General features: G+C 44.5%; 1 protein-coding gene across 2 annotated transcripts; it reads left to right on the top strand.

The window, feature by feature from the left end:
- The first annotated feature begins 661 nt into the window (after positions 1–661).
- Positions 662–13,390, top strand: LOC144722350 (uncharacterized). 2 transcript variants are annotated; one of them, XM_078600536.1, is made up of 4 exons: positions 662–952; positions 3,476–3,766; positions 4,331–4,678; positions 6,100–13,390. In XM_078600536.1, the coding sequence occupies exons 1-4, from the start codon at positions 950–952 to the stop codon at positions 10,402–10,404; spliced, it is 4,947 nt and encodes a 1,648-aa protein (XP_078456662.1). In that variant the 5' UTR covers positions 662–949; the 3' UTR covers positions 10,405–13,390. The 2 variants fall into 2 exon arrangements, with proteins under 2 accessions (XP_078456662.1, XP_078456663.1); XM_078600537.1 differs by lacking the exon at positions 6,100–13,390 and having other exon boundaries at positions 4,331–5,004.
- Positions 13,391–20,205: the final 6,815 nt, after the last annotated feature.

The raw sequence follows: 20,205 nt of genomic DNA, 5'->3' as shown, positions 1-20,205 counted from the left end.
TGGGAGTACACAACAATCAGCAGTATTGGTTCAACACAAGCAAACTCTGGACCGGTTTCGCCATTCAGTGTCTCAATAGTGGCCAGGCAAGAGTCAACCAAATACTGGGTGAATGTTTTATAGAGGCAAGGAACGCCCCTGCTATTTATATATTTGTACTCTTAGGTTTTTTCGGTAAAGTCACGTAGGTAAAAATAAATAATAAAAGTAATAGAAATAATAAATAATTTATTTTTATAATTTCTATTATTTATTTAATAGAAATAATAACTATTTTATTTCTATTATTTTTATTTTTTATTTTTACCTACGTGACTTGACAGAAATAAAATATTAATTATTTATATTATTTATTATTATTCATTTTTACCTACGTGACTTTAGTAATAGAAATAAAATATTTATTATTTCTATTATTTGTATTATTTATTTTTACCTACGTGACTTTACCGAAAAAACCTAAGAGTATGAATCCTTGCAGTCACGAAAGCTTCAAATCTAGAATTGTATATTTGTGTGTGGCGTCTATTGTAAATTTTGACGGATCGCTTCGATCGCGAACCGCACACAATCGATGCGAATCGAGGAAACGCGTTGAGGAACGCGGAAGCCAGCTTCGATTTCGATTCGTCGACGTCAATCGGCGAATCGATATCGGAGGGTGACGTCACGGCCGTAACGGTCGTGACGGTTTGGCGGTTGCCCCGCCCACCGCCGCCCACGTGGCGCGGGGGAATTTGTAACTCCGCAGTTAACAAAGTTACCCTCTGGAACATCGCGGTAACTTCTGTATCATTTCGTCCAGATACACGACTGGATATCGGGGTTGGTAGTGGGGGTGGTGGATATCTGAGCCGGTCTCGGCACACGATGGTCCAACGCGCTGAACAGGACACACGGCGTGAGCGACCCGGCACGGAAGAGGGCTTCGTCCAGCAGTGGATTGAGCATGGTCCGTTAATTGCAATTGTTAAATGTCACATTTAACATCGTCACTTTGCTTAATTAATTAACGTTAAATATACCGTACTGTGTATTCATATCGTCATTTTTATATATTCACATCTTAACTGTGGGTGTGCGTTTAGAGCGTGCGATATTATGAATTTTAAGCTATTAAACTATCTTCAAAGCCTGTAACATTAAGATAACGTTCATCATTTTTTGTGTTTTTGTATAATTCAAGTACATCTGGCGTTCGGAGAGGGCACTTGCCAAATGACATCTGGTCACACAGCAGTGTGACTGCTGATAAGACCCAGAAGGGCAACACGAGTTGAGAGTTGTCGACTCGATCTTAATGATTGATTACCTGGTCCAGTTTGTAATACATCCATCACGTAGGAGACAACTTCAATTGAACATTTTTTTTTTTATTTTCCAGGTAAAGTTCACTGAACTATATATAACTCCTTTTCAGAAGCGACGTGGCTATCACAAATTAAGTGACTTATGTGTAAAATGTACAGCAACCGAAATAACTCTAAACACACGTTTCTAAATGTGGAGGAAGAAGCCGAAGGATCACGGGAATCGATACCACGACGTCCTGCATACCAGGCGAGGTAGTTAACATCCCACCACGGTGGCGGGATGTTGGCTTCCAACGAGAGCCCCACAGGGAGATTCACATCCTGCACAGATACTCGTTCTGTGTAAGAGACAGAATGTGCTCCATTTTCAAACACTCCCAATCCCAAAAGTCCGCCAAATGTAAATGCATTTTAATGATCAACTTCGGCCATTTGAATGTCAACTAATATTAAAATGGTCCCTTTTTGCATAAGGCCATAAGCAATACAATATGCACCGTCTGCTATACACGGGTCGTTCAAGATCTTGTGGTGTCATTCGCAAAAGTTATAATGGCTGTGTTGGGGACACCGACCGAGTATTGCTTAGACCTGTGTTCGAATCCTGGTTTTAATCGGTCTTGATTAAAGTGAGTTGGTCTCAGACTGATGACCAATGAGTGCACCATACACTAAATGTAAAATGTTTTTTTCATCATCAACAATTGCCCTACATTTTTTTAATAAAACTGCGAGATTTGAAATCGGACATGGGTTTGATGACATGAAATAAAAAAATGTGTATTTTATCAATTCAAAAACCAAATGGATAAATTAACTGCCAAAATAAAAAATAAAATTCTAAATGCAAGTTTGAGGAGTGGGTAAAAGTGCAATGGAATACATGTTTTTTGTGATTAGTAGATGGAGACACCTATAGGGCTCAGGATGGGTTCCTGGTAAATGGAGCACTATATGAAACAGCGCTATAGGAGGGGTCATAGCATTGTACCAATGGAGATGCGTTAACGACAGCACCATTTTTTACCTATGAGCGATATATGAGGGCATCATTGGGGTATCGGTAATAGCCTTAATTATACTGTACACATGATGCATGTATTAAAGCATTTTATAAATAAAAATTACTTTGAATGACATAAAAAATATAAACAAGTTATGTACTCACCAGTGTAACTAACCGGCCGCTCTCCTGCCTCCACACATCGTATAACCTTATTTTTGACATCCATACTGATGCCTTTCCTTTGTTTAGCCACATTACCAGAACTATCACTTGCAGGCCTTTTTCCCCAGACATTGTGGGTCAAAAGTGCAATCAGGATGAAGCAATAAACAGTTACCAAAGGTCAAATAACCAAACACGTTCCACGGGAAGCGTTCAAGGCTGGCGTGCAGAGGCGGGAGCGCTGGTTGGCTCAGCACCACTGAGCGTGTGCTTCTCTTTCACTGATTGAGCGAGCGGCTCGGAGAAGGCAGGGAGTGTTGCACGGCGCGTGTTCTCGCACAGGAATTTTGAACCGTTCAGGAATTTTCCTCCAGGACAGAGAGCCTCATAAGGAAATGGTTTTATAAGAGGCAGCCTGTCCATACGATTGAATTTTTTTTTTTATCATAATGGTACTATGTAAATGTTTTCATCCTAATCATACTGCTGTTGGTATCGTGAAATACGTGTGTTAATTTTCCTGTCATTCTGCTCTAAACTTGAGATAAAACTATGTGAGCCCCTGTGCACGTGGCCACTTTTCTGCGACCATGCCAGTGAGATGGCCAACTGTTGCCAGCAACACATTAAACATGAGCAACTATGGTAACTCTATGCAATAGCGTAGAGCAGCAGGGTTCTGTGTAGCCGAGGCAAATGGAGATTGGTAAAAAGGTGTTGACTACCTGGGATTGGTCTAAGAGTACACAGTGTTGGGTGGGCACATGATCTCTGATTGTAAATTTCTATCCCAGTTGCTCACTAAGGACGAGCAACTATTGGACGTGTCGTTCCTTGTAAAATCGAAAATGGTGCGGCAACAACTTCAAAATTATCTGCGCATACCACGGTGTGCGGCTGCCATTTGAGACAACTGGGATATAATTGGGAATAAAATAAAGCACTCCAATGACTTAGACCTAACCACTCTGTGGCCGCTTCTCTCTCTCTCCAGATGGAAACGTCCTCACGCTCAAGTTGTACCCGAGGCAAAGCGACCTCCAGCTACGGCGCCATCTTTTCGCAGAAGCTGTCGCTGAGGCTGCTGCTGCTGCTGCCACCGCTGCTGCTGCTGCTGAATGTGGCCGTGGCACAGCGCGAGAGCGCAGGCCGCGCGTCCGTCCTCTCGATGCTGCGGTGCAAGCAGGCGGACGTCGCCAAGAACCTCTCCTCCGGATACGGGTGCTTCTGCCACGCGAGATTCCGCCACGCAGAGCCCCAGGACGAATTGGACTTGTGCTGCATGGTGAGGCTTGGCTGGGGGTAATTCTTAGAGTGAGTGAGAGAGGCACCGATGCTGCGTTGGGGCGATGGATAAAGGCCTCCCCAAACCGGATTTGCGATTGTCTCTCACAAAAACACTCATAATATAGATTTATGTATTATATGATTTTTCATAGAATTAGGACCCATATCTAAAAAATCCTTACCCGATAAACATCTGGTAGATTACCAGCATTGGTCTAAGCCAGCGTGACTTGTGGTGATACACTGTACGTTCAGACCGTTCCAGAGTTTGCTTGTGTTCAACCAAAGCTGGTTAAATTACGCACTCACAGAATGCCGTGTAGATAATGGGATGTGTTGAAAATTGTTTATATTCATGTGGAGGGAGCGATATGTCAAGGAGGCATATTGTCTTCTTATTTATGTCATCCATAAGTGGATTGACAAAGAGCTGTGAGAAAGAAACGATGTTTCCTTGTTTAAGTGCATTTATTAAATGCAGGTTCTCACCAATTTGATACTAAAACATCTGCCTGTCTGCCCACATGTTCCTTGGTCCATTCGTTCATCCCCGTGGCTAAAGATGGCCCACTGCTGTGCCCGCGCCGCAATCCTCGACTACTGCCAGTCGGAGAGTGGCCTGCAAACGCTCGAGGCCAAACTCAAGGAGCAGCCCTCCTGCAAGACACATCGGCCTGCGGCATCACGCAAGGCCGACGAGCGTTCGGAGGCCACGCTGACCCGAGATGCCGTGGTAGAGGTGCTGGAGGCCGTGACAGAGGAGTTGAAGGAGATGACTGTGAAGGAAAAGCAAAGAGTGGAGCGGGAGGCCAACACGACGTGTGAGCGGGTGCTGTACGAGTGTGAGCGGGCGTTGTACATGTGCGCCAGCGATGCACCTGTGCGGCCTGATTTGGTCGGGCTCCCCCAGGTGAGTGCAGGTTGCTTCGAGATATTAACTACCTCGTGGGGTGCCACGGTGGCGAGATATTAACTACCTCGCCTGGTATTCAGGAGGTCGTGGGTTTGATCCCGACCCTGACGCCTGTATATTTGAAGTTTGCATGTTCTCTCCTTGGTTGTGTGGATTTTTCTTCGGGTCCTCCGGTTTTTCCCTCCTGATTTACATATTTGGCTGCTATAAATTTCCACATAAGCCACTTCATTGAGCTGTAATTTGTGGCCAAGTCGCTTCTAAAAATGAGCTATATAGCTCAGTGGGCCTTACCTGGGAAAATAAACATTGTTATGTTTATAGTTTAATAGTATTTTTTTTTATTCACACACTGAGTATGGGTTGCAAATTAAATGGGGTGTTTGGATTGGCATTTGATCTGTAAAAAGTACTTAAAAGGAAGTCTAGCTCCAAATCGGGTGTTTACGCGAACAGGCACAATTTAATCAAAAATATTTTATTGTATATATTCAACACAAGCCTAAAGCCCCATAATGCAAAGCAGCCAGCAACAAAACATGAATTATAAATACAACACATAGTATCGCCCCAATGCTCATTCGAGCAAGAAATCACCGACAGACTTTTTGGAATAGAGTTTATAAGAACTTGGGAAAATAAACAATTGGAGTTCCAAAATCAGAAACTAAGGGCACAGCAGATAAGATGAGATGTAAAGACTTTATTGAACAACTTTGTAGAAACTCGGTGAAAGAGATGATAGAAAATAACTGCTCAGTCGAACAGGTGAAAACAGGAGAATGTTAAGAAATATCCTGCAGTGTAGTTGTTGGACACAGTAGGGATACCAGGAAATGATCATCTTGATAGGAAGGGCATCAATGTGTGAATTTCCTGGGCACAATGACTGGTCGTGCCCATTAAAGAGTGATAAAGAAGTAAGACAGAACTGGAGTGAATCAATGTGTGCAGGAGGACCATTTAACTGAACTGCTATGTTAAATTGTACAAGCAGAATTTACAGTATTCTGACCAATTCAAAACAGTGCTTATCATGGGAGCTACACATATCGCATGCACATCACGAGATGTCCCACACAAGTTTGAGGTTCACTTCATCATTTATTTTCAAGCTATAGTAAGCGGTGCATCATTGTTGCACTTTAGTGACGTCGCGAGACCTTTTTACAATTCAAGTTGAGGGAGCTGGATTAATTCTGGTATGGTAGGACTACAACGGATGGAGATGACATGGAGAGACCTTCGTCCTGCAGTGGCTATACAATGATTGATGATGATTAATCGTATTTTATAGCCCTTAGACACAAATGAATGCATGAAAAATGAGTGTAAGCTTCTATCTTAATGAATTATAACATACCTAATGTTTGCCAACCCTGACACTCTCCCTTGTCGATACTCCCGCCGGCCTCTAGGATGAGGTCTGCAGGGCCAATATCGACCGGCCAGTGTGCTCGATGGAGCCAGCACCGACCACCCAATCTACAGCCATACCTACCACCAGCCCTGTTACTGGACTCACAAAACAAATCCCCAGTTCTACAGCCAGACCTACAACCAGTTCTATTACTAGACTCACAACAACACCTACCACCAGTACTACAGCCAGACCTACCAGCCGATCTTTTTCCTGGCTTACAACCAGGTATTCGACCAGTTCTATATCCAGATCTTCGAATAGATCTTCTGACAAATCGACAGACAGGTTCACTGAACATTTACTCAATCTGATTACTGGAAGCGAAGAGACCTCCAGAGAAATGGTGACAGGAAATGTACACTCATCACAAAACCATGTTTGGCAACCATCCCATCTCAGAAGCGGTGATGCACACTCACACATACAACACCTGAATCCCATTCTCAGGGTTGGTAGTGATCTTACACCGAGACAATACCTGCAGCACATTCTGAGGGTTGACAAAGTACACCCACTGAGACATCATCCATGGCCCAATCTCGCTCTTGGCAGCACACATGCACACCGACAACATAGTCTCACCTGTGACCGAGCACACCCACAGACACGACAGAGTGACAATACACCCCAAGAGAGACAGCACAGTCTCAGAAACAACGTATTGCACTTTCTGAAGCAACACCGAAGATACGCTGATTCGAACCGATACAAACAACACCGACCCATTCATGGCATTGCACATAAACCCATACAACTCTTTGACAGTACATACCCACACAGACAACACCGTGTCGAGAGTGACTATACACACCCAGAGAGACAGCACATTCTCAAAGAGAGCATAATGCGCTTTCTTAACCAACGCCCTTTTAGAATTCACGATTCAGAGCGATACGGACAACACCTTCCCAGAGGTGCAGCTACAAAACCACGTGGACAATACAGTTTTGCTGATAGCATCATCAATGGACCCACATTTGTTGACGAGAAGAATGTGGGAGATATCATCAATGAACCAACGTTCACTGACGAGTACAATGCAAGAGACACCTTTAATCGACCCACATTCGCTGACGAGAACAATGCGGAAGACATCAATGGACCCGACAGTACACACAAACATAGACAACTCCTTGACAGTACATACTCACACAGACAACACCGTGTCAAGAGTGACTATACACACCCAGAGAGACAGCACATTCCCACAGGCAACATAATGCACTTTCTGGGCCGACGCCCTTTTACAATTGATTCACAACCATACGGACGACATCATCCCAGAGGTCCCAATAGACACCCACATGGACATTACAGTTTAGGTGATGGCACCATCAAAGGACCCACGTTCACTGAAGAGTACAATGCAAGAGACACCACCAATGGACCCACATTTACTGACGAGAATGATGCGGAAGACATCATCAATGGACCCGACAGTACACGCAAACACAAACAACTACTTGAGAGTACATACTCACACAGACAGCACCGTGTCAAGAGTGACAATACAGAACCAGAGAGGCAACACATTCTCACAGGCAACATTATGCGCTTTCTGGACCGACGCCCTTTTATAATTGATTCACAACTATACGGACGACACCCTCCCAGAGGTGAAGCTACACAACCACGTAGACACAGTGTTGACAGTGACAATGCAGACCCAGAGATACAGCACATTCTCACAGGCAAAACAATGCGCTTTCTGGGCCAACTTCCTTTTAGAATTGACAATTCACAACCATACAAACGACATCCTCCCAGAGGTCCCAATAGACACCCACACGGACATTACAGTTTAGGTGATGGCACCATCAAAGGACCCATGTTCACTGAAGAGTACAATGCAAGAGACACCACCAATGGACCCACGTTCACTGACGAGAATGATGCGGGAGACACCATCAATAGACCCACATTTGCTGACGAGAATGATGCGGAAGACATCATCAATGGACCCGACAGTACACGCAAACACAAACAACTCCTTGAGAGTACATACTCACACAGACAGCACCGTGTCAAGAGTGACAATACAGAACCAGAGCGACAACACATTCTCACAGGCAACATGATGCACTTTCTGGGCCAGCGCCCTTTTAGAATTGACGATTCACAACTCTACAGACGACACCCTCCCAGAGGTGACAATACACACCCACTCGGACAATACAGTTATGGTGATGGCACCATCAATGGACCCACGTTCACTGACAAGAAGGGGGGAGACACCATGGATGAACTCACATTTGCTGACGAGAACAATTTAGAAGAAAGCATGGATGGACCCAGATTGACTTATGAGAACAATGCGGAATATACCATGGATGAACCCACATTTGCTGACGAGAACAATGCAGGAGACAGGATGGATGGACCCAGATTGACTTATGAGAACAATGCGGAAGATACCATGCATAGACCCACATTCACTGACAAGAATACGGGAGACACTGTCAATGGACCTAAATTCGCCGAAGAGAACAATGCGGGAGACAGCATGGATGAACCGACATTCACTTATGAGAACAATGCGGGAGACATCATGCATAGACCCACATTCGTTGATGAGAAGAATTCGGGAGATACCATCAATGGATCCACATTCGCTGAAGAGAACAATGCGGGCGACAGCATGGATGGACCCACATTCACTAACGAGAACAATGCGGAAGACATCATCAATGGACCCGACAGTACACGCAAACACAAACAACTCCTTGACAGTACATACTCACACAGACAACACCGTGTCAAGAGTAACAATACAGAACCAGAGCGACAACACATTCTCACAGGCAACATGATGCACTTTCTGGGCCAGCGCCCTTTTAGGATTGACGACTCACAACTATACAGACGACACCCTCCCAGAGGTGACAATACACACCCACTCGGACAATACAGTTTTGGTGATGGCACCATCAATGGACCCACATTCACTGACAAGAATGCGGGAGACACCATGGATGAACCCACATTTTCTGACGGGAACAATTTAGAAGACAGCATGGATGGACCCAGATTGACTTATGAGAACAATGCTGGAGATACCATGAATGGACCCACATTCAGTGCCAAGAATACTGGAAACACTGTCAATCGACCTAAATTCGCTGAAGAGAACAATGCGGGAGACAGCATGGATGGTCCCACGTTTACTGACAAGAACAATGCAGGAGACACCATCAATGAACCCACGTTCACTGACAAGAACAATACAGGAGACACCATCATCGGATCCACATTAACTACTCAGAACAATGCGGGAGACACCATGAATAGTCCCACGTTTACTGACGAGTACAATACGGGAGACACTGTCATTGAACCCACATTCACTGACGAAAACAATGCAGGACACAGGATGGATGGACCCACGTTCACGGATGAGAATAATGCGGGAGACACCATGGATCGATCCACATTTGCTGAAGAGAACAATGCGGGCAACAGCATGGAAGGACCCACGTTCACTTATGAGAACAATGCAAGAGACACCGTAAATGGACTCACATTCACTGATGACAATCCGGGAGACACCATGGATGAACCCACATTTGATGCCGAAAACAATGCTGGAGACATCATAAATAGATCCACGTTTACTGACAAGAAAAATGCGGGATATACCATGCACGAACCCACATTTGCTGACGAGAACAATGGGGGAGACACCATGGATGAACCCACATTTGATGACGAGAACAATGCAGGACACAGGATGGATGGACCCACGTTCACGGATGAGAACAATGCGGGAGACACCATGGATCGATCCACATTTGTTGAAGAGAACAATGCGGGCAACAACATGGAAGAACCCACGTTCACTTATGAGAACAATGCAAGAGACACCGTGAATGGACCCACATTCTCTGATGACAATCCGGGAGACACCATGGATGAACCCACATTTGATGTCGAAAACAATGCTGGAGACATCATAAATAGATCCACGTTTACTGACAAGAAAAATGCGGGATATACCATGCACGAACCCACATTTGCTGACGAGAACAATTTAGAAGACAAGATGGATGAACCCAGATTGACTTATGAGAACAATGCGGAAGATACCATGAATGGACCCACATTCACTGACAAGAATACGGGAAACACTGTCAATGGACCCACATTCGTTGATGAGAATAATGCGGGAGATACCATCAATGAACCCACGTTCACTGACAAGTACAATACGGGAGACACCATCAATGGATCCACATTAACTACTCAGAACAATGTGGGAGACACCATGGATGGATCCACGTTCACTGATGAGATCAATGCGTGAGACACCATTAATGGTCCCACGTTTACTGACGAGTACAATGCAGGAGACACCATCAATGAACCCACGTTCACTGACAAGAACAATACGGGAGAAACTGTCATTGAACCCAATTTCACTGACGAAAACAATGCGGGAGACACCATGAATGGACCCACATTTACTGATGAGACCAATGCGGGAGACACCATCAATGGACCCACATTCACTTACGAGAACACTGCAGGAGACACCATGGACGGACCCACATTTACTGACGAGAACAATGTGGTAGAATCCATCGATGGACCCACGTTCACTGATGAGACCAATTCGAAAGACACCATGGGTCGATCCACATTCGCTGAAGAGAACAATGTGGGAGACAGCATGGATGGACCCACGTTCATTGACGAGAGCAATGCGAGACACACCTTTAATGGACCCACATTTACTGATGATAACAATGCGGGAGACACCATCAGTTGACCCACGTGTACTGACCAGAAAATGAGGGACACACTCTTGACTGACAAGAGCAATGTAAGCTACACTCTGGATGAAGCCAGCCTCACCCAGGGCCTCATCAAGTGATGATTAACAGTAATGCATCACTTCCACCGCTGCCACCACCATCACCAAGAGCATCACTGTGTAGGAACTGAGCTTGCAATGCGAGTATCTTTCAGTTACAGTCCTGTATGCAGTCATGTAAAAACTAAAAATGTAAAATAAAATAATAAAAAATCACGTCTATTTTTATTATATATATACTTTACATCCACTGACTTGGTCTCATTCACTTACCATTGTTCACTCAATCCTTATTCTCTACACATTTTTTCATTTATTTTTCTTCACCTCTTAACCATCATCCAGCCGTCCTCATCTATCTTCAGGCTGCAATGTCCACAATGGAGAGGGGCTATGAGATAGGGTTCAAGAGGCACATTGATTTTTAGCAGGCCAAGATTTTGTTGCAGAGTTTCACGGTTCGACTCCAGCGGCTGCCCCGGTTACTACTGAAGCGCCATCTGTTTTCACAGTGGACGTTAAAGTTCCCGTGACATAATTTCCAATAGTAGACCATTGTGTGTGCCAGCGTCATGGTCCAAATTTTGCCAAATAAACAAAAATACCCGCAAATTACTCAATTGGTATTTATCAAAACGAGCATCGCCCCCGAGAAACCCTGGCAGGAGCCTCCTGCAAAGAGTCATGAGATGGGGGAGGCATTCCTGGGCAACCAAGCACACTCATACAGATAAAGAGCTTGGAAACTCCTTTAGAAGAGAAGATAAATAATTCGTGAGTGTAAAGAAAATGGTATTTTATGCATGAGTGATATCTATATTAATATGGGAATCAAGGACAAACCTTTTTCATTGGCTGTGTAGGGTAGTGGTGGGTTTAACGACACACTTATGTTTATGCAATCTAACCCCAAAAAATACCTTTATTAAGGAGCTAGATGCTTACTTAGCCGCTCAATAGTAAGTTGCTGTTATTTGACTAGAGGTGTTTGAGATATGGTGAGTGATTGCAACACAAAAGGAGGATATTAAAGGAATTATCACCACCACCATGAGGATGACTCGGGATGTACGCTCATGTTGAGGCACGCGGTGTGGGCAGAGCGGTGGGAATGAGTTGGCTTCGCATTCTTCAGCAAGTGGCTTCGCGCTCTTAAGTGGGAGGCACCGTAGACATCGCGGTGGTACAAGGACGGCGATGACCTCACGCATCGCGAACGTGGGGGGGATCAGTGAGGCTGTCGGTATTTATGGGATCTTTTTTGCCGTATCAAAACGATGAAAAATAAGAAGAGGTTTTATCTTTCCTGGCAATAAAACAGGAGGTGTTAAGATGTTCAAACACCAAAATAGATACGTTTTGCAAGGCATCAAGTCTGCATTAGCCACATATATTTGTGGCAAAACATGCAAATAAACATGCTCTGATAATAATTGCATTGTCCTTAAAACTAATTGGCCTACACCAGAGACAGCCTTCTTTATGGGTTATGGCCTTGTCTCACCACCAGTGTGAGACCTGAGCACACCAAAGGGTGAACAGTTCCAAGGCAATGGAAGTATCAGAACACTTCTAGCTCGGGTCGAGCAGTTATATCTATGGGACCTTTTTTCCAGTGTCAAATATGATGCAGAATAAGAATAGGTTTTCGGTGTTCACAGCTCAACTAATTTACTATTATGCGCCAGTATCCTATTATTATTCCTATTTAAATGTTCTTCACGGTTCTGCGCATGCTGTATATCACAGTGAGCTATCTTGAAACTGAAACGTGCATTATCCTTTAATGAGCTCCCACATTGACTGTGACATAACCCAATGCTGCTGTCAATGCATGTGGTCATACAACTTAAAATACGTGCACATTGTTTTAAATACAATGAATTTGCCTCATTCAAAAGACCATATATAGCAGGATGTGATTGCAGAATGTATGACCTGGGCAGATTATTCACACTGTAACCTGAATATTTCTGATGGCAGGTGCGAGTATGACGGATTAAAATGTAATGTGTTGAATACAATATTGTGGAAATGACACAGCCACCAGTGGTACAATCTCGATCCACGTCGCCTCCTCCCTTGTGAAGAGGACAATCAATGAAACGTTTTTTTTTTAATCTGGCACTTTTAGCAATAAAAATCGCTTCGAGGAGCTGCACAGAAATAAATCATGAAATAAGACATCGTTTACACACCTTCGATTAGCACGGTTGGCTACGTACGGTGCGAAAGAAGCTCAACATACACAGGTACGAGACAACCATCAAATAAATATTGAACGTACATTAAATACTGCTCGTTAGAAATGCACATAATATGATTAATAAGTGTACAATCCTATACAACTAAAAAAACAGGAATGGCAACATCTGAAAACCACTGTGCAATGAGATGACAAACACACATGATCAAATATCGTCGGGTGGAGTAAAGGGCTAATGTGGGGCACAAGGCCTCTTTGTCCTGCTCGCGTGTGGTCCGTCTGTTGAGCAGCAGACACGAGCAGCAGCAGCAGCAGGGCCTCTGCAGGAGGGCGCCAGTCCACACCTCCACCTCATCGTGGCTCAAGACGTTACTTCGGTTCGCACCACGATTAAAAGAGGTCTCTCACCCCCCCCCCCCCACTCTACCCTCAACATTCAGTCATTGGTCGTGTGCAAAACCACTTTAAAAACGAATTGTAAAAGAGAGATGGTAAATCCTGAAGATGCAAAAGCTGTCAACATGCATACGCTTATAAATATTAAAAAAATAGATTTTAAAAGTAATGTTTTAAAAACTGCAGGACCCTCGGCGCATTCACAGATCCGAGGCGAATCATCCCCCAGCGTTGGGGGCTGTTGGAACCCTCTGCCACACCACGCATCCTGCCTCTCCGTTCGAGTGGCACACTCGGTAGACCTGCACCCTGTGACCCCCCCCCACCCAGCCCCACGTGTGATGCATGAAACAAGGGATTTAGAAAATCAAGAGCATGAATTGCCTCCTTCTGTCAAGCTGGGGTGCAATTCAATAATAAAACAGGTTTGTGATTGTATTTGCAGAAGCCTTCAGCAAATATATTTAAGACCACCGCTCTTAGCATGAATAAAGAATGTGGTTAACATTTTTAGTATTCTCTACCCCAGGGCTTCAATGGCTCGTGTTTTGAAAAGTGCTTGAACGTGGCGTGGTATTCTACTGGGGATGTTAACCATCGGATCAGCTCGTGATTGGAAACTGCACGATCCATTTCATGCGAGTTACCCGGTTTGGGTTCTGAAGCTGCCAAAGTGGAGACTATATATACAGCACTTAAAGGTACACTGTTATATGAGGCACACACACGCCGTACATAATACCCTGAAGGTTAATCACAGTTAACAACAGATACAAATTTTCTGCAGAGTTATTACATTTCGTATTTCAGTCTTTGCTACTTAACATGCTGCACTTAAAATGTATATAATTAACTATACTATAATAATTTTTTTTTATTTTACTAGGTAAGGCCCACTGAGCTATATAGCTCTATTTCAGAAGTGACCTGGTCATAATGACAGCTCAACAAAGTGGCTTATCACGTGGACATTTATCGCAGCCAAATACTCTAAACGCGTGTTGATAATTATAAATGTGGAAAGAAAAATCGGAGGACCTGGAGAAAAATCCACGCGACCAGGAGCAGAGAGACATGCAAACTCCAACTATACAGCAGGCGTCAGGGTTGGAATTGAACCCACGACCGCCTGCACACCAGGCGAGGTAGTTAACATCTCGCCACTGTGGCGAGATGTATAGGAAATATAAAAACAAAACCAATGGATTGTCCTCGTGATGTGTGAACACGCGTAGGTATAGTTGCATGTCGCTGAATGTTGTGAAGACAGCGCCATAGGAGACAGACCACCGAAACCTGGAGTCGAGCCAAACAGTCGACACGCCAAGTCACTGGGGTCTGCCCTCAAGGGCGACGAGTGACTGCCATTTGGGCACAGTAGCCACTTCAACAACAACAACAACCAGTTCGGATTACACCCCGACCATAAGCCCATGATTTTCACAATTATTCTAGTGGCAACGCACAACATTCCATTGATGTACCGTGCATGATGCAAATAACCTTTGAAAAGTAGCAAAGCATTGTGTGTGTGTGTGCGATACAGTTCTCACCGAGAACATGAAACTTCACAAAGTCGTATCACTGAAGCAACCGTGACGGCCGTGTGTGTAGGCTCGTTTGTTGTTGCCATTACAGCCGATGTTGTGATGCTTTTGGTGAAAACAGTTGCAAATGGAGGGAGTGTGTAAGGATGGCTATACAACTAACATCATCCAAGCCCTTGCTGGATGCGGTTATTTTTGGTAGTGATTCTCCGGCGCCCTTGCACTGCGTTTGTACCAACTACAGAAGTATGAAGATTGCACTTCGTAGTTTCACGCCGTAGGTTTGTTGCCATGGCTGCGCTGCTGAGTAGAAACGAAACTTCATCACTCTCCCAAGAAAAAAGAATGCCCCCCTTCTACGCCCAACTGCTACTAGATGACATTGAGACTGCACGACCATGTATTTATATGTACCAGGTATAATGCAGCAGTGGCTATGTGTGGATTGGGCCACCTGAATTCGATTCCCAGCACCCCCACGGCTTACTTACACCAGTGGCGAGCCATGTCTGACCCGATCCCTTCATTTCAAGTATCCCACACGGACCACCCTGGTGAAGTATGGTCAAACAATTCCCCACGACTGATACAGCTGTTGGGAGGATCTTGCGAGGGAGCCACGCTCTGCTGTGCTTTTTCATGCAAGATTAAGCAATACATATTTGTTTCAATAATCTGTCAATCGAATATGAAGAAAATTAACAATCTTATTTTGACAATACCTTTTAACTCGTCTTGCGCACTTACACTCCGTGTCTGTTCTGTATTAATGTATTAAGGTTAAAGTTATCGTACAGTGCTTTCAGATGTTGTACCTGTTTTGAAAGTTGTATTCATCGCAGGATGATACCCCGTAAGCTTAATTTTTGTATTTGTAACTGCTAGTTACTATCTGATGCTATTTATTTGAAAGTCATTTTTTACATACTCTACATTTGTTGTCACAATTGGTATGACAACAACAATCTAAGAACCACAATCGCCTCAACACTGCAGGTCGTCAAGAGAATAAGGAGCAAGTGCTGTTATCGAGCAGCACCTATCAAGGCCGGCACGGCACACGAGGGGGTGAGTGGCCAGCACCACGCCCGGCCACCTTTGTCTCCCGAGTGGCGATGTTTACTGCACACCGCACCAGGTTACTCATTTGAGGCTGAGTCGGCCTAGGGGGGTGCCCAGGACCGGTTCAGATAATCGTCACCGGTGCTGGCCGTGAGCGGGAATCGAAGCCGGGTCGCCAGTTTCGTAGCGCAGCGTAGCGCTAACCTCAGCACCACCGCTCCCTATGAGAGTACAATTCACACACACCTTGATGGTAACACGGCAGTCAGGTTATTGACTCTAGCATGTGATCAGCGGAGTAGTAAGAGTTGTTGCTGTTTTAATTGGAACTCCAGAAGCCAGTGGCTGACAGCAAAGGAGACACTCGCTGCTCCGGTGTCTGCTCTGTCACAACAGCCACGTGAGTTTGAGGCCAGCGATGCCTCAGCTTCTATTTATTAACACGTTAAGGAATCGCACACACACACAAATATCCGTGTGATTCAACGCGCGTTTAGAGTAGATTACAAAATAAAAATTCTGATGCTGTCAATAAATGTACAAAAACTGTGTTGCTTCAGTCAGTGCGCCGCGTTCGGGCATGAAGTCAGCCTCGTGTGGCTCGTAAGGAATGTGACCCAAATGGCTGTAAGGATAAACGGGGATAATGGTTATGTGTCCTCATCATTGCGGATTAGGATTAGGTGGGGACTGCAGGAGCAGCAATAGCAGCGTGAGACAGTACGACATCGCTTCGGGATGTGTGCGCGCAGTGCGTTACACAGCTTCGCTTCCCATTCAAAGTATAAACCGCCCACGTGATGTTGAAATTGCACTCGGGATTTGAACAACAAGTTATGTTCACTTGAGTGCCGATGCAATTGTTAATGCGGGACTTGTAGAGAGATGACTGCACGCATCGAACCACTGTGTTGTTTGGGGGTTTTTGCCGGTGACAATGCGGGCCGATTGTGTTGCTCCTAAGCGACCAAACATTTTTTCCCCCTCCCCAGTTCCAGACGGGCGGCGTGCCACTTTCCCACACCGTGACCTTGACATTGAAGAGGGCATTGTCCAAACGTGACGAGGGGCTGTGTAGCACTATGGTTGTCCTGAATCACCATGTAATCCATCTCACCCACCCAGGCCCCTCGTGGCTAAATGAAAGTAATATTAAAAAAGTCCGCTAATATATAAGATTATTGTTTTTGGTTAAACTAATGAAAGTAGTGGTATTTGATTTTCTAAATTTTCTTCCTTTCTTATTTCCGATATTAGGAAGCTATTGCAGCTATGCACCATTGGAACCTCATTTGCCAGTATAAAAATGTGATAATTGATTTTTTACCCTTTTATCTGGCAACAAAACTGACACCTTTTTTTACAAGGAGTCATGTTTGCATAGACCACAATACCTGCAGTCGTAATGCAAACAAAAACAAATATGCACTTTGAAATTTGGAATAAAAATGTAAACATTTTAGAACTGCTTTTTGTGTTAAGTTTGTTGTCCTTTCACCCCGCATATCCGATTAGCACGGTTGGCTACGTACGGTGCAAAAGAAGCTCAACATAGGTACATAATAACAACACATGTATGAAAGATTAGTATAAACAATAACCGTGAAATAATAAAAACAATGTCATGAACGCAATGGTGTAGCATAATTAAAATAGTATAACTGATGGTGTTAGTGTAACTGACAGCATGTCTGGTGTAAACGCTACGAATTATGATGCTGATGGAGACTCGTGACGAGGCTTAGATTGCCTGAACTGCAGGGCAAAGGAACTTTGGAGCGGTATAATCTGTGTTCGCACTGGAAAAGTCCAGCAAATGTGGAATACAATTGCGAACGCAAGCAAATTTGATATCACTATAATGTATGTGTATGTATGTGGGGAGCGGTAGTGTACCGGTTAGCTCGTTGTGCTACGAACCCCGGTGACCCGAGTTGGATTCCCTCTCACGGCCAACACCAGTGACGATTATCTGAACCAGCTCTGGGCCTCCCCTAGGTCGACTCAGCCTCAAACGAGTACCTGGTGCGGTGTGTAAAATTCGCCACTTGTGGGACAAAGGCGGCCGAGCGTGGTGCTGGTCACCTACCCCCATCGTGTGCCGTGCTGGCCTTCATAGGTGCTCGCTAACAACATTAATTCTAGATTTGAAGCTTTCGTGACTGCAAGGATTCATATTCTTAGGTTTTTTCGGTAAAGTCACGTAGGTAAAACATTAAAATTAATAAAAGTAAAATAAAATAAAAATCACGACGTTTCGGAGGCAACACAAGCTTCCGTCTTCAGGTGGATCCGTCACACCCACGACAGCTGTATCAAGTAAATGAGAGATTGCAGGAGCTACCACTCCGTTTATATAATGGTTGGAGAGGGGGGGGGAAGCGGCAAGTACAGCACACTTTTTAATCATATGGTAAGGTGAGGCTTAAGAGGGTGAGCCTTTGTTATGGAGAGGTACGGTTTGTGACTCAACCTGTGACAAGGAGAAAACAACTGAACATGGTAAACCTGTAATAGTTGTCTGTCAAATAAGATTGGCCAAATAAGTGTAGTTAAATCTTTTTTGCATGGTTAATCACATCTTTCCAATGATTACTCAGTTTGTAACCATCATCACGGTTGAAATTATGTCTGTGTTTGTATATTTGTATGGCTTCGTGTACAAACCTTTGATGGTAGCCAGGAGGTTTGCAGAGAACCTTGGTCTCGGAAAAGACAATTTCATGAGAGCCCACCGAGTTGTAGCAATGATCGGCAACGGCCGAAGAATCCGTTCTGCCGTGTTTCAGATTTGACTTGTGCTCGCGGACACGATCAGAAACATGACGTTTCGTTTCTCCAATGTAGCAATCACTACAAATGCAACTCAATTTGTAGACTCCAGCATACTGTGATTAACCATGCAAAAAAGATTTGACTACACTTATTTGGCCAATCGTATTTGACAGACAACTATTACAGGTTTACCATGTTCAGTTGTTTTCTCCTTGTCACAGATTGAGTCACAAACCGTACCTCTCCATAACAAAGGCTCACCCTCTTAAGCCTCACCTTACCATATGAATAAAAAGTGTGCTGTACTTGCCGCTTCCCCCCCCCTCTCCAACCATTATATAAACGGAGTGGTAGCTCCTGCAATCTCTCATTTACTTGATACAGCTGTCGTGGCTGTGACGGTTACACCTGAAGACGGAAGCTTGTGTTGCCTCCGAAACGTCGTGATTTTTATTTTATTTTACTTTTATTAATTTAATGTTTTACCTACGTGACTTTACCGAAAAAACCTAAGAATACGCTAACAACATCTGCCCCAACAGTCTGTTCAGGCTATATGGTGAATCTTTGTCTTTGCATGTGGAACTTCTTTCGCACCGTACATAGCCAACCGCGGCAGGAAGGACAACAAACTAAACACAAAATGCAGTTCTAAAGAAATTCGTTTTCAATTTAGATGATTTAAAAGTGCACCGCTCCAAATGCCTCCTAATATCGGAAGGAAGATCGTTCCAGACGGCCGCAGAAAAGCATCTGAAAGCACGCGATGCAGCCACTGTCTTTGTTCACATTGTGTCGAACCGCCACACTGCAGGTCAAAACAACGCACTCACCCACATGCTCACCCACTCACTCACCGACTCACCCAGTCACTCAACCACCCACTCACCCATTCTCTCAACCAGGTGTAGGAGAAGAACAACAATCATCGTGATCTCGTGAAAAATCGCATCACGTTGTGGAATAAAACTGGAGAGGTTGGCAGTCTCGTGGGAGAAGTTTCCAAGAGTGCATCAAAGTGTCTTGTTGGGGGTTACTGTGACTCTACCGGCACATAAGTGTAGTGACGTAAATGGTGTCACTCGGGTATTCGTGACAGCTACTATTACAGGAGTGCAACTGTGCGTCTGGAGCCTCTCTCTAGCACCAGAGTAAGTGCGGCATGTCAGCCAGCCCCAGGGGGGCATCGTCCTGGTGATGGCCTGAGAGAGTTCAAGTTCATTTATTAGGTATAGCCCTGTGAGCCATTCGGCTCTTGAATCGGGTGCAACCGCAACAAACAAAAAACTAAAACATGAACAAAAA

The sequence above is a fragment of the Lampetra planeri genome, chromosome 14 (genome assembly GCF_965212315.1).
Source record: "Lampetra planeri chromosome 14, kcLamPlan1.2.h2, whole genome shotgun sequence".
NCBI classification, from domain to species: domain Eukaryota; kingdom Metazoa; phylum Chordata; class Hyperoartia; order Petromyzontiformes; family Petromyzontidae; genus Lampetra; species Lampetra planeri.
The sequence above is the reverse complement of the archived record's forward strand: the minus strand, read 5'-3'. Positions and strand labels throughout refer to the sequence as shown.

Excerpts from the sequence above, each read along its gene's own strand:
- LOC144722350 (XM_078600536.1), top strand. Across the intron at positions 3,767-4,330 it reads AATTGGACTTGTGCTGCATG|ATGGCCCACTGCTGTGCCCG; the intron begins GTGAGGCTTGGC and ends CCGTGGCTAAAG. Across the intron at positions 4,679-6,099 it reads ATTTGGTCGGGCTCCCCCAG|GATGAGGTCTGCAGGGCCAA; the intron begins GTGAGTGCAGGT and ends GCCGGCCTCTAG.